This window comes from Melopsittacus undulatus, chromosome 4, assembly GCF_012275295.1.
Source record: "Melopsittacus undulatus isolate bMelUnd1 chromosome 4, bMelUnd1.mat.Z, whole genome shotgun sequence".
NCBI lineage: Eukaryota > Metazoa > Chordata > Aves > Psittaciformes > Psittaculidae > Melopsittacus > Melopsittacus undulatus.
In genome coordinates this window covers 23,433,067-23,447,944 of record NC_047530.1, presented here as the reverse complement: position 1 = coordinate 23,447,944, position 14,878 = coordinate 23,433,067, and the positions used below count along the sequence as shown (strand labels likewise).

General features: G+C 37.9%; 1 protein-coding gene across 7 annotated transcripts in view; it reads left to right on the top strand.

The window, feature by feature from the left end:
- The window catches only part of WDR20 (WD repeat domain 20), a 49,711-nt gene that overhangs the window by 32,633 nt on the left and 2,200 nt on the right, over positions 1-14,878 (top strand). For 2 of the 7 annotated variants that reach the window (XM_031049394.1, XM_005149557.3), the window contains exon 3: positions 3,179-4,456. The exons of 2 other annotated variants lie outside the window; for them this stretch is intronic. In XM_031049394.1, coding sequence (XP_030905254.1) covers positions 3,179-4,456 — 1,278 coding nt within the window. Of the gene's footprint in view, positions 1-3,178; positions 6,273-9,398; positions 9,872-14,878 lie in introns of those variants that run through there. 3 more of the 7 variants (XR_004080632.1, XM_031049397.2, XR_004080631.2) reach the window with 3 other exon arrangements.

Genomic DNA, 14,878 nt, shown 5'->3' with positions numbered 1-14,878 from the left:
CTACATGCAGAGTAGGCTAGAGTTAAATAACAAATTCTTGTTTTCTACACTCATGTTATCTACAGGTAAAACCAATTCTAAAACTCTGTATTATTGATCTGTGAGTTACAGTACTGAAGTTTGGCCTGGAATTGTTTGGAAGTTTGGGCTTGTAGCTAAAAGCCATTTCAGAGAAAGATTAGTGAGCATTGAGTTGGAGCCAGTTTGCTTCAAGATGAACATGGCTTTTGGGTTGAATGTTTGAGAATAAACATGTCTGCATAGGCAGAAGGTGGTCTAAACAAGGGTTCATATATTCTGACAGATTTAGTACGAAATCTGGAGGTAATAGAATTCACCACCTGGTCTGTTAGTAATTTGGTGATTCAGGTAGCCCAAAGCTGTCTTTTGACTATCACCTGTGATAAAGCAATCAGGATAGCACTTAATCATATGTTATATGTGAAATAACTTACCTGTTATGACACAGAAAGTTATGTTGAACTTCAAATTCAAAGACTTTAATGCAGCCTTAACTTGTTACTCTTTTTAATTCTGTTGATATAGAAGACCATAGGGACCTGAAAGGCTGATATGAGTGCTACTATAAAGCTTGTGGCTGCCTACCTAAATCAGTCTGTAAGAGCATCAGTATTCCTTCTAGCTGTGTCAGAATCCAATTAGTGCCATTTTCTTATTTCCAAAACCAACCAAGTATGCCTTGCAGATTCAGTTGTTTTCAGGTGGTAGTTTATTCTCAAGTTAGCAAATTGAATTATTATTCTTTCATCTTATTCTTTTGTTTAACTAAAATCTTAAGTTGCATTTTTATTTCCTAATAAACTTTTCCTATACCTGTGTTGCCAAAGCTCTTTGTCAGACCTTAATGCACATTCTTGATTGTCTCAGTTTTTTCACTCCTTGTGGCCTGTGCTTATAATTTTGTCCCTTCAAGCTTGTGCAAAATGTGGCTACCAGAATAATCTTGGCCTGCCTTGTCTTTCTTGTAACTGAAGCTCCTTCATTTATTATTCATTCACCAAACTGGACATAAGCTCCTTATTCCAGTTACCTCCCTGATTGCTTTGTACTGCTTTCAGTCAATTTTTGTAACGCAGCTGTTGGTCATACTGACTTCAGGTCTTGTTCTGCTGTGCTGCAGAAGTGCCTGAGCCCAGCTGAAAGCTTTTAAAACTTCAGGAAGTGCTAAATTTAGAGGTTTTTATCATCTTGCTGAATTTAAAGCTCTGCTAGTTGAGAAAAGGATGAGTTGTATGTAGTCAGTTCCTACATATCAGCTTAAAGTCTCAATGCATCTTGTCTCCTTGAGCTAATCTGTTCTTATTGCAGATGGCAATCTTCTGTTTTGTTCATGTTCTCCTTGAAGTAAAGATCAGGCTTCCAGGATTCTTGTAGAGTATTTAAGATTGTGTGGCCTAACATGATTATGGACTTAAAACGTCATTTCTAGTATAAAAGTTGAGCAACTGCTCTTATGAGTAGGGGGTGTGCGTCAGGTTGAGCTGCTGTAGTACAGGAGAGCAAGAAATTGTGCTGTGTTGCTGTGTTAGCGATAGTTTCGTGATGAGAAGAATTTTGCTTATAGCAAGCCAGCTGGGCTGCTGTTCCCTGTCTGTGTTCTCTTGGTGTGTACCAGGTAACTATCTAATACTTGATACCATCATTACTAAAACATGAATAGTAAATATCAATGAACACATGACAAACTACCTAAAATATCACAACAAGCTAAGAATCCGTTATTCTGAAGTTAACTGCATTTGAGGAAAAGCCCAGATCGTTACATACCTCAGCTCTCAAGTACAAAATGGCTAATTTAACTAATGAGAAATCACAGGAGAGAGGCTTCCTGGTTTTAACACTGAGCAGCAAAAGTATATGCAAAAGGATGATCTAAAATGATCAGATGCTGCTTTCCAGTGTTAGGTACAGGCCTAGAATGGATAACAGTCAATGCATTATCTGTTAGTTTGGGATTTGTTTGGTTGGGTGTTTTTGGTTTGTTCAGGTTTGATTTTGTGATAAACAGCATAGCGAGGGTTTAGGGTTGTTTTGGTGTAGGTTTTTTGTTTTGTTTTTCTTCTTTGGGTTTTTTTTTCTCGTTTTTGGTTTTTGTTCATTGTGTTTTTAAGTTTTTTTTTTTTTTTTTTAACTTGTCCTGGTATTTTCTTAGGCTCTGTCTCTGCATTCTTGCCATTAGTGTAGCTCACCTTTTCTTTCAGCCTGTTATCAGTCTTATGTCAAATGCAAGTCTTCAGTGTGCATGTAAAGAATTATTGTCTCCAAGTGGCATTTGAGTCATGCTATAACGACCTCGTATGTTTTAGAAGTCCATCAGAGCTACACTAGCAAATTCAAGGAGTCAGACTTTATCTCTCAGTTCTTACAGAATTGAAGACATTATGATCAGGAATGCTTGTTTAACGTGTTCACTCTTTTGCAGTGGTAGACTCTTATTAAAAAGGAACTTCTAAGGTGGTAACTGAGTGGTCCTTGGCTAATGAAAGAAAAGTAATTGGAGGGTGGGGATTCCCAGGTGCAGAGTATGTGGTGCCTTTTCAATTCACTCACTGAAGCCTGTGCATTTAGTTACTAACTTTCCAGCCACCTGATAATAGGGTGAATGTGTCTGTAGCTTTTCCTACCGGAATCAGTAAAACCTAGTAAAAGCTCCTAAAGACTCATTTTTTAAATTTCTTCTTCAGAGGATGGATCTTACTTGTGATTTCAGGAAAAACCAGAGTCTGAATTTACTATTATTGATTTGTAACCTATGTAGTATAGATCAGTAACTGCCTTTTTTCCCTTTAGCTAAATCTGTGTTTTCTTGATTGTTTCCTTTTCAAGCTCTTCAACCTACACAGTGAAAAATAAAGCTAAGAACGCTGCCTTTAGATTCATAACAACAGATTGGCTTGATTGAAGTTTGTTCTTTGTGGAATGTGACTGGACCATAATAATAACCTTTGGTAGCACTTTATCTAAAAATAATATCCTCTTTGCTGCCTGATAAGATGATAAGGTTTTGCAAATGCAGTAACATAGCTCCCTCCTAGAAAGCTGAGTTCAGTTAAATATTGTTCCCCATCCCATTCTCTCCCCAAGCTGAGATTTACTGTTAATCGTTAAAACTTTAATTTTCAGACTTTCTGATGTGTATCTTCTTTGTTTTTCGCAGAGACTAATAGACAAGTCCAGAGTAACCTGTGTAAAATGGGTACCAGGTTCGGAAAGCCTTTTCCTAGTAGCTCATTCCAGTGGCAATATGTACTTGTATAACGTGGAGCACACTTGTGGTACCACAGTCCCGCACTACCAGCTACTTAAGCAAGGAGAAAGTTTTGCAGTTCACACTTGCAAGAGTAAATCTACAAGAAACCCTCTGCTTAAATGGACAGTAGGTGAGGGTGCCCTGAATGAATTTGCCTTTTCCCCAGATGGAAAGTTCTTGGCGTGTGTGAGCCAGGATGGTTTTCTTCGTGTGTTTAACTTTGATTCAGTGGAATTGCATGGTACAATGAAAAGCTACTTTGGAGGACTGCTGTGCGTGTGTTGGAGTCCTGATGGGAAATACATAGTGACAGGTGGAGAGGATGACTTGGTAACAGTATGGTCTTTTGTAGACTGTCGAGTAATAGCAAGAGGCCACGGACATAAGTCATGGGTCAGTGTTGTTGCGTTTGATCCATATACCACTAGTGTAGAAGAGAGTGACCCGATGGAATTTAGTGGAAGTGATGAGGATTTCCAAGACCTTCATTTTGGCAGAGATCGAGCAAATAGCACTCAATCTAGGCTGTCCAAAAGGAACTCTACAGACAGTCGTCCAGTGAGTGTTACGTATAGATTTGGTTCCGTAGGCCAGGATACACAGCTCTGTTTGTGGGATCTTACAGAAGATATCCTCTTCCCTCACCAACCTCTCTCAAGAGCAAGGACACATACAAATGTCATGAATGCCACAAGTCCACCTGCTGGAAGTGGTGGAACTAACCCAGGAAGTAATGGAAACAGTATCACAACACCTGGAAACTCTGTACCCCCTCCTCTTCCGCGGTCAAACAGCCTTCCACACTCTGCAGTCTCAAATGCTGGCAGTAAAAGCAGTGTCATGGATGGTGCCATTGCTTCTGGTGTTAGTAAATTTGCAACCTTATCGCTACACGATCGGAAGGAAAGACACCATGAAAAAGATCACAAGAGAAATCATAGCATGGGACATATATCTAGCAAGAGCAGTGACAAACTGAACCTAGTTACTAAAACCAAAACGGACCCAGCTAAAACTTTGGGAACACCTCTCTGTCCCCGAATGGAAGATGTTCCCTTGTTAGAGCCTCTTATCTGTAAAAAGATAGCACATGAAAGACTGACTGTGTTAATTTTTCTTGAAGACTGTATAGTCACTGCTTGTCAGGAGGGATTTATTTGCACATGGGCAAGGCCTGGTAAAGTGGTAAGTTTTAATCCTTAATGCTGCATCAAAGAACTAGAACTCTGAATAGGTAGTTTTCTTGAAATATAAATGAATGTTGACTATAAAATTTCTTTATGCTTAATGTAAAAAAAAAAAAATCCTCAGAGCCATACTTTTGGATACTGCATGCCATATTTCTGAATGATTTGAAGTGTCTTGGGTACAATTAAGTATAGTTGCCTTCCAGCAGAAGAAATAAATACTGTGCATCTAAACTATTGATCAGTGTTCTTATACTTAAGCAGAACCACAATATGGTGAAAGCTATTTATGTTAAGATTGAAGTAAAACCTGTCCATCACTAAAATAATTATAATCCTTCTAATGTTTTCTCCAAAATACAACACTTCTAGTGAGAATAGCTTGTGAAAAGCTGCGGCTTTTAAGTCTAATGAGAAATACAAGCCTCTGAAAAAGTTAAACCCAAAATGTTTTATTCCTCTGTCCTTTTCTGTGGTGGCCTGCCTAATGTAAAATCACTTCTTACTAAAGCATAAGTCATTTTATGCACACATTTGCTAGCCCTTTACTGGCTGTAGCTTATGCTCTTGAAATTGTGACTCAGTATAATCAAAGAACTCTAATCTTAGCCAGGTCTTGATTTACATATTTGTTAAATAAGGGAAAACCATGCCAGCTTTCTCTGAGTAGTTTCAGTGTTACGTTATTATCGGTTTTGTTAGGCAGTTTGATCATCAACAAACTTGTGTTTTTGGATGGCACCTATTCTATCAGTTGAACCTTCATTAAGATATATTACTAGTTTTAGATCTTGTTGTTAATGCACTTGAACACAGATAAAACTTCACTTTTCTTCTGTCCAGTGCATAGCAAGCTACGTTTTGAATGAAGCTAAACATGGTGATTGTTTTGTTAAAAAGTACTTTGTGCAACAATAGCTATTTTTGCCAGCAACATTGTAAAGGGATACTGCTATGAAAACATCACTAGAGTTGGTCTAGCAAAAAGACCATTATATTTGTGAAAATGTAGGTTATCACCTGAAGAAAATTAAGTAATCTGCTAATAGCCATGTTGGGCAGCATAAATGAAAATCTGCCATTCATTAGGTTCATAAAGCTTTTAACCATTTGGTTCATAAATCTGACTTTTGAAGTGGAGGTACTGTATATATTTATATACCACATCTTCATTGATAAAACTTTTAAGTAAAACTTGGAAATTTATCTTAAACCTGTTTGTATAGTGTAATTATCTTTGAGATGTTACCAGATTTGTTACAACACAGGTATGCACAGAGCTATGTCTGCTCTGCATCTTAATGCATAGTTGAAGGCTGAATCTAAACCTAAAAGTTGTAATCTCTTTTCTGGGGGGAAGGAAGAAGAGTGTTGCCTAAAACTATTTTTTGCCTCAGAACTACAGAGCCAGCATTAATTTAATTACAAAAAGAAAAAAAAAGCGCACCCCCCAAAACACTGAACTATTTCAAATGTTTGTCCTGAATGCAAATGCTAAAGCAGTTGTCACTTCTGTGACTTGGTGCAATTCATGTCTCATGAATTAACTTTATACACATACAGCACTGCCTCAGATTTCTAGTGTGCCCTATATTGTCCTTTTGTTCTAAAACTCCTTTACATACTACTAAACACTACACTGTTAAATTACTTCCAGTGGCTGAGGTGGGTTTTGTTAGGCTGGGTATAACTTAAATATTTTTATGTATTGACTTTGATTTGGAATATGACATTTCAAATATTTCAGAGATAAAGTATGCAGTACCAAAAATCAGGATTTATGTATTGGCCAATGTGGAAAACTTTAATTACAGGTAAGTAATTTTCATGCTGAAGTTATCACTTTCAAAATTAATATATTGCACACTGATGTAAATGCCATATTGTTTAGGAAGTATTTACTTAGAAATTTTGAGATTAATTTGTTTTTTTGATTTCACTTGCATTTCTAGTGAGCTCACTCTGCTGGTAAGAACTAAACTTTGGTGGCATGTTTACAGGGCTTCAATAGGAAAATATTTGTGCCAGAAGGACTTTATGAGCATCCTTTTTGTTTATGGGAAAGCACTTAATAATTTTATTTAATGAAAATTGTTGAAGTTTAAAACACTCGTGGTAATGTCTTTCTTACTGGGTTATATGCCATCATTTCCATTTTGCCAGCTGTTTTATCCTAGTCTGTCCCTTTACTCTGGGGTTTAAAGCTGCTATTTCTAGTCTTCCTTTGAAATGTGGGTCCCCACGTGATCTTGAAACTCCCATCACTTTTTTGTCTGCCAACTCTAGAGTGAAAGCCTCTGAATCTTGCTGCTTCTTCCATCATTGCCTCTGAAGGCCTTCATTAAATTTATGCCACTGCCAGTCCAAAGAAAGAATTGGATGGAAAACTGAAGCAGGCTTGCAGTGTCCAACATAATTTCCATTGAGCCAGCGCTACCTTTCTCTCTCATTTTGAATAGCCATCAAAACATGTGCTGGATAATTGGACAGTGTATGACAAGTTCTCTTCTTTTTTTCTGGTTGGGCTGGTGCTGCCCTTAGTGGGGAGGTGAAGGGGGAAAAATAAATGTCTCTTCAGATGTCATCCTTATGATATTTATTAGGCTGTACAGCCCTTACAGAGGGGCCTGACAGTTGGTTTATAAACTTTCTAAATTGCTACTTTTGTGTATACATAATCATACCTTGAGCTTCCTCACTGGATATATCATTCTTGCATTGCACTTCCAGAACTGCTGCACTAACGCCCACTCATAGTGAGGTGAAGTGAATGGCAAAATTCGATTAGAAACAAGATGAATGAGGCTCAGGGTTCATTAGTTACAATTTTTACTCTTGTTTTTTGTTAGCCTGTGTCTATGGAAGAAGGTTCAGGGTGTTGAGAAAAACAGATTGCCTTAGCAAGAGTAAGAACTTCCTTCTTAATGTGGTAACAATTAGCTGTTGCCTCTTCCCCCCATCTTTCCTAGGCCCTGTTGAGAACTCTAAATGGGATTATAGAAGTGTTGTATTCATTTTAAAACACAAAAGTAATTTTAAAGGAACCAAGGTAAACTTCATGTGCTATCTTTATAGCTACTTCAAACTGAGCTACAGGACTTGCAGAAGCAATTGAAAACAAAAAAACCCACTAAAAAAGAACCCACAGAACTCTTGAAAAAAACAAAGTGGTACCTGGATATGCAGAACAAGCTTTCTCTGAACTTAGCGATCAGAGGAACTATCTATGTGATTCCTGTGTTTGACTTCAGAATCAACTATTGATCATCTTGTGCAGTGACTCCATGTTATCTAAGTGAAACTTACTGATGAGTTTCCTTTGTAAGAAAGCTCAAGGTAAGATTGGCCAGAGAATGAACAGGTGAAATGGCAGTGTATAACCTGGCAAGATAAACATGCTACCATTTTGTAAAACAAATGCACATGGAATTTATTTATTTGTTTTATTGTACAGGAGAGCTTAGACTTAAATTATAACATCCTTGAATTTTCTAGTTAACTACAATTGTAGTACAGTATCATGTTTTAGTATGACTTCTGTTTTAGTGAAAGTACTTAAACATTCATGTACTATATTTGAGTGAGATGAGCAGCTATACATACTAATTCTTCCTCAATGGAAAGGAGCATTTCATCATTACAATTGAAGTTCAATTGCTGGTATTTAAGTACTATCAAATAGATTTCTTTCAACGTGATACGGTATCTGTATAAACTTCAGGGATGATTATAGTAAAACTGAAACACAGCTTATATGACTTCAGGTTACCATGCTAAAATTTGAAGCTTTCTGTAATGTGCATAATAGCGAAGTTGCACATAGCATACCTGCATTGTCAGGGTGAATTTGAACCTAGAACACTGGTGTGATATTTATAGCAAGGTGTGTGTGTTTGCACGTGCGTGAGGAGGTGTGACTAGTGGCTTGAGTACAGCCAGGAGAGATCATAACCCTGTAAAGGCTTTATGATGAGGATGTCTGGATTAGGAAATAACATTACTTTTACTAAACACTTCTTAGAAAACCTATGTTCTGGATTATCACCTCTTCAAAGTATGTACTTGGAATGACTGTATACGTCTGCCCCTTTAACAACATAAAGCTACTAAATATTTAAAATGCTGGCCTGCTTATGTTACAGTAATAAAATTTGTGTCAGTTAATTTACTGTCAATTTACGTGTAAAGATTAAACAATATTTTTTCTGCATTTTATGAATTCTGTATACTGGAGTTTGTTAAAGATTGACATGTTAGGTGATACTGTACAAAATTGTATTGACTACCTTTAGTGAAAATCAGAAGTAAAATTCATATGTATTTCCTTTTTACACTTCCATCTAATTTCTTGACAACTTCAATAAATTTCATAGAGCCTTTCTAACATGAACTATTGTTAATTTAACTGTTGCAATAATTAAACTTTAAGAAGTATTGTTGATCTTCTTAAAATTATAAATATACCATGTTTGTTTCATACTGCTTATTTTTAGCTGTTCTGTTGTCACTGTTACAGCTGAAGAACTTTACTAAATACTTGACATTACAAAATAACTTGCTGGGGTTGTCCTCTGTATACTGATGTTAAATAAAAATGTGTGATTGAACTGTAAATGTAGATAACTTTTAATAGTCCTTTCCACATTTGAGTTTTAATTTATCTTGCAGTCCTTAGGTGGTCTTATGCTAACATAATGTGCTTAGCAAATGGCCACAACAAAAGCTGTTAACTTGCCATATTTTACAGTAAGAAAATAATCGCATCCTGTAGCCTGTTCTGAGTAAATATTTCACTTCATCTCAAGATGATGTGTATGTTTTGATGTTTAAATCTTGCAGATAAGGTCATGCCTCATGAGACCGGCGTGGTTTTTTTTAGGACTAGAGTAATATGAAATAGAATACTTACCAAATGACTTGTCAAGTTGGTTTAAACTCAGATTCAGTTAAACACAGACATATTCAGATCCTCTCTGCCTACCTGTCAAATAGGAGCTGGGGCAGAGTGGTGTTTATTCTAGGACTCTACAGGAGCTCTTTCCTCTGTGGACTTTGGTGCAGGGTATGTTCTTTATTCCAGCCTTGGATCTTGATATTTACCTCAATAATGCTGAATTTACAGCCCTGTGGGTATGGCTGACTCAGACGATTCAGGTGTTTCTGTCTAGAAAACCTGTGGCTAATCTAGAACTAAGCTTGTCTCAACTAAAATTATAAACGAGTCCAAAACTCTGGCTGCAGCATTCCTTGGAGCCAATTTAGGTGAAGACATAAGATGTTCCCCTTCCATCTGCGTGGACTAGGGATTGCATCACCCTTGCAGCTGTGGTTCTGTGTTAACCGATGAAGGAGTTAAAGAAATTACACTTACTAAAGTGTTTCAAAGGCACTTTTGAGAAATTTCAATTAACTGTTGAGAAGGAGTTAGCTACATTGGACTGAGACTAATTGAGATAGGACTCAGTTCATCTGTTAAGCAAAAATGCTCTATAATAAAGCTGAGGAAATCGATCTTTCTTACATGAACTTAAGAACTTTCTGGTACTTCAGAAGGTATTGACTGACCACTGTGATGGTGTGTGTGTATATGTAGGTGTGTATGTATGTGTATATATGTATGTGTATATACACCCATATATATATATATATAAAAGCATACAGGTATAAAGAACAAGTACCAACAGAGGAACAAAATTCATCCTGATAGCTTCTGAGAACATCCAGTTACATCAAATTATACAAGACATGGTTGGTCAAACTAGTTTCTCAGCAGTCAATGCAAGGATGAAATTAAACTATCTTCCACAAGTTCTGTGGTCATAGAAGATACTTTGGCAAAAGATGTCTTGGAACATGAAAGTTGTCTTGCTTGTCTGTAATAACATTGCTCAAAGATCTTGAGGAAATAACTTACATGTTCACATTATGTTCTGTGTTTTGAGGTTGGGTTTTTTGATAGGTGCTCATCAACCTTAACAAATTCATTTGGCTCATTTCTTCTGCTAAGACCACACTTACTTTACAACTAACCCAAATGGTGTATTGCTTTAAGTCATATGCTTTTCCCTGATATTTTCCCTGATGTAGCTCAATTTCATTCTTTTTTCTAATCTGAAAATTTTAAATTTTAGTGGCTTTTGTATTTGAGGAGGCTGGAGAAGCCTTTAAGTATGTGAGCCCTTACTACTGAAATGAAGCTTAAGGTTCTATTGCTCAAACCAGATCAGGTTTCTGCTGGCAAAAGCCTTTTCTGCTTTTCCCAGCACCCTAGAGAATTTTTTTTTGCAATGAGAACAGTCCACCGCTGGAATAATCTCCTTGGGGAAATGATGGATTCCTCAGCATTGGACACTTACAAGATTATGCTGGGCAGGGTGCTGGGCTATCTTGTCGAGGTCATACTTTGCCTAGAAAGTTGGACCAGCTCATTCTTGAGGCCTCTTCCAACCCAGTAGTCTATGATTCTGATTCACGTAGTTGCATCTTAATTTTTTTCTCTTACATCTGTGTATCTTCCATTTGCCAGTCCTGTGCTGCTCTTGAAGCACTCTTGCCTAATGCCACAAAGCAGATTTTTAGTTAGTTTGCTGGCTTTCTAGCAGGCTTGTTTTTTTTCTTTTTGTTGGCAATGAATACAATGGTGATACACGTCTCAGGAGAAAAACCTTCCTCATATACACAGACAAGTCAAAAGTGAAACTCCCTTGATGCTGCTCCATGCTTTTAGCAGTATCAAATGGTTTAAGCATTTATACTTTCCTGTAACAGTACTAGAACAAAGAATCAAAAAGGCAAACAGAAGACAAATAATACACTTAAAACTCTGTTAAGTGAATACAATAAACTATGTAAAGTTATCAGCTTTGCTGTATACCCCTAAATCCCATACAAAATATATCTTGTATGTTATGTAAATGGTCAGCATGTGCTTCCTTGAACATTCTCAATTGATTTTTATGACTCCGTTATGTTAGTATCTTGATTTAGTGAGTATATGCGCTTCAGGGACTTATGCTAATAAATGCTGAATCGCTTGGATAAGAAACGGTTGAAGATTCTGTTCATGTAACTCTTGAAAACCCATTCAGCTGATTTGACTACAGAATTTTAAACAAATGTGAAAAATATCACTCTGTTTTGGCATTTTGCTATTGCTCAAATACTGTATTGGACTGTAGGCTCTTCTGTCAAACAAAGGTCCAGATGACTTTCAGATTACTTCAGGAATATCACACTTCTGGACAGGAATAAATTACAGGAATTTTTATTTACAGGAATACTTACAGGAATAAATATGGAATATTCATTCAATAATAAATCCCCATTATTTCATATACTAGCAATAGCAGAAATGATTTAACAAATCAGTGCTATTTTTGTAGGGGCAGTGATTAATTCAGCCTTTTTTAAAACTTGGTTCAATTGTGTCAGTGAAGTGCAGTGGGAGACACCCCAGGGAGTTTTTATGTTGGTGGTTACATTGGACCCTTTGATTTTTCTACTTTTTGATTTCAAAAGAGAAAGTAGACAGGAGGTGCAGAGTTCTGACAGCAGTCCAGTGAGTTACTGAGCAGCAGCTGAGCTGTTCGGCTGGAGGAGGTGAAGGCTGAGCATGTGCCAGGAGCACTGTGAGGTAGCATGTTGCCATCCATTTCCCATCTCGTGTTCATGCTCATGTGTTCAGACTTGGAGTTTATTTTCTATATTAGTGAAACTGCATATGGTTGCATCTTTGGCTCGAGTGAATCTTGTTCTAATTTACATGAAGAAAATATTAACTCAGTAGTTACAGGTGCTTTTTTTTTAATGCAGCAGTTCTGTTTATAGTTTCTGTTGTGAAACCTTGTGTTTCAGATCTCTGGGGAGAAAAGGGGAAAAACCCAGACTCTGGCTGAAGCATATGTGGAATTCTGTGAACACCAACCAACCCCTGCCCCCCCAGTCTGTTGTGAGCATGATTAACCTCAAGACTGCTGTGGGCCTTTCTGGACAGCGGACAGTTGTTAGTGCTACAGCTGTCAGTGGAAAGGACCTTTTGGATCATAATTGTTAAGGCTTTTCATTCTTACCCATGCGTGCCTATTTTTACTGAATGTGCCAAGTCATGAGTATTTAGGGAAGTCAAAAAATGTGGAGACAAACCTGGAACAGACCTTGCAACTAGCACTGAAATACAGTAGCACTGCATACAGTATTCTCCCTTTGCTAACTGATGTAAGAAAAATGCCATCCTCTGCGAAAGAAGCAGTTTCAGTTTCAGCTGTAGAGTATTCCTTTGTGATGCAGAAAATGCAGGACCTACTTGGAGAGCCCTCTCTGAGGATTGCTTTAGCAAATTTCTGACTTGGGTCTCCACCGTGTTCTGTCTCCCACCCCCTGCTAGACCCACACGCTTCAGAAATGACACCACCAAGAAAATACACCATTTATTTTCAGAACTTTTTTGAACAATCTCTTGATTTGTTTCTGCTGTTCACTCAGTGTGATCTGTTTGCTCAGCTCTGAGCTGATGCATGGTACTGCATGGAGATCTGTGGTGCTCATGTCTCAACTCTTTGGTCACAGTTGTTGAACTGTGCAGCTCTGCTGTTGCACTATTAATTGCTGCAGCTTTTCTTCCATCTTTTACCACCTCGTTGATGAGGCTGGATGGTTTCATCACAGAAATCATTGCAGCCCAGTTTCTTTATTCTTCATTTACAGGCAAGAGGTTTCTGTGGCTTTTCTGTAACCTTATCTATCGTATTATTCCCAGAGAATGCAATTACAGATATTCTGGTGTCCTCAACATAAAAAGGACATGGAACTGTTGGAACAAGTCCAGAGGAGGGCCACGAGGATGATCAGGGGGCTGGAGCACCTCCCATATGAAGACAGGCTGAGAAAGTTGGGGCTGTTCAGCCTGGAGAAGGCTGTGTGGAGACCCTCATAGCAGCCTTCCAGTATCTGAAGGGGGCCTACGGGGATGCTGGTGAGAGATTATTCATTAGGGACTGTAGTGATAGGACAAGGGGTAATGGGTTCAAACTTAAACAGGGGAAGTTTAGATGGGATATAATTAAAAAGTTCTTTACTGTGAGGGTGGTGAAGTACTGGAATGGGTTGCCCAGGGAAGCTGTGAATATTCCATTCCTGGCAGTGTTCAAGGCCAGGTTGGACAAAGCCTTGGGTGATACGGTTTAGTGTGAGGTGTCCCTGCCCATGGCAGGGGGGTTGGAACTTGATGATCTTAATGTCCTTTCCACCCCTAAGATTTCTGTGATTCTATAGTCTAGTACCACACACTTTGTACAACAGATCAGATTCTTAAGAGTAACTTCTGTATCAAACTTAACTTTTCTTGAGCCTTCTTTTGCTCTTCTAACATGACTTTCTGAAGTTTCCTGTGTTGCACCTAACATGATTTTTTAAACTGCCCTTGCTTGAAAGGCTGCAATGCAGTGGCAACTTCTGCAGAATCTTTTTGTTACTCAGGGCCCACTGAGAACACTCGTCACTTTGGTGAAACTTCTGTGCCTGAAAACTCAATTCTTATTTTGCTGTTCCTGTGTGAAATCTGAGCTCTCTTCTGAAATTCGATACTTGGAAGAATATACAGAACTTCTGACCTCTCTCCTCTCTGCAGTAACACAAGGGTACCAGTTGTCAGATTCTTTCTACTTAGAGATCCTCTGGCTTGCCTGCTCACAGCTGCAGAATTAATGCAGAGCAAGGATTTTTAGAGGAGTTGTAGGAAAACAAATGACTCTTCATTTTTTTTTCCCCAACAGTCGGTTCTGTTCCAGTGTAAATCTAACAGTGCTTATTTCTCTTCATCTGCAAAGCATGGTTATGAACCTGTTGAAAAAGACCCAATATTATGTCATCCCTGGTACATTTTACGTGCTTAGAAAGCATGTATTTGCATATGAACAGCTTGGATCACTGATTTAGTAAAGACTGAAAATAATACTTGTGGATGTCTTTTTCCAGGGTACTTAAAGTTTCTTAGGGGATGTAATCTTCTGAAAAGACTTCCCAGTAAGAAGCTGTTTCCAGTCCTGGCTTTAAGAAGAATGTTCAGTAATGAACTATGGAGTTCTGATTCATCGCCATTATTTTCAAACAAAATTCTCTTGGTGAACATTTTCAGAAGTGCTTCAGTAGCTTGTTTGCTTCAAAATTCTGCCTTTTTTTCACCATCTACACCTTAACTCATAGCTAGAAAACTTCCTGTTCTCTTCTTGTGAAATATGCAGTATCTTTGTACTGGGTGTTGAACAAGTTTAAAAAACAACCCACTTCAGTCTACCTCAGCAGTGTTTGAATCTGCTATCCACTATGTAAACAAGTAAAAATAGAATGTTCTGGTTCCTGCAGGTGCAATCTATGGAGGATACCAAATCAAGCACCACATACATTTAATATATATAAATGTGTG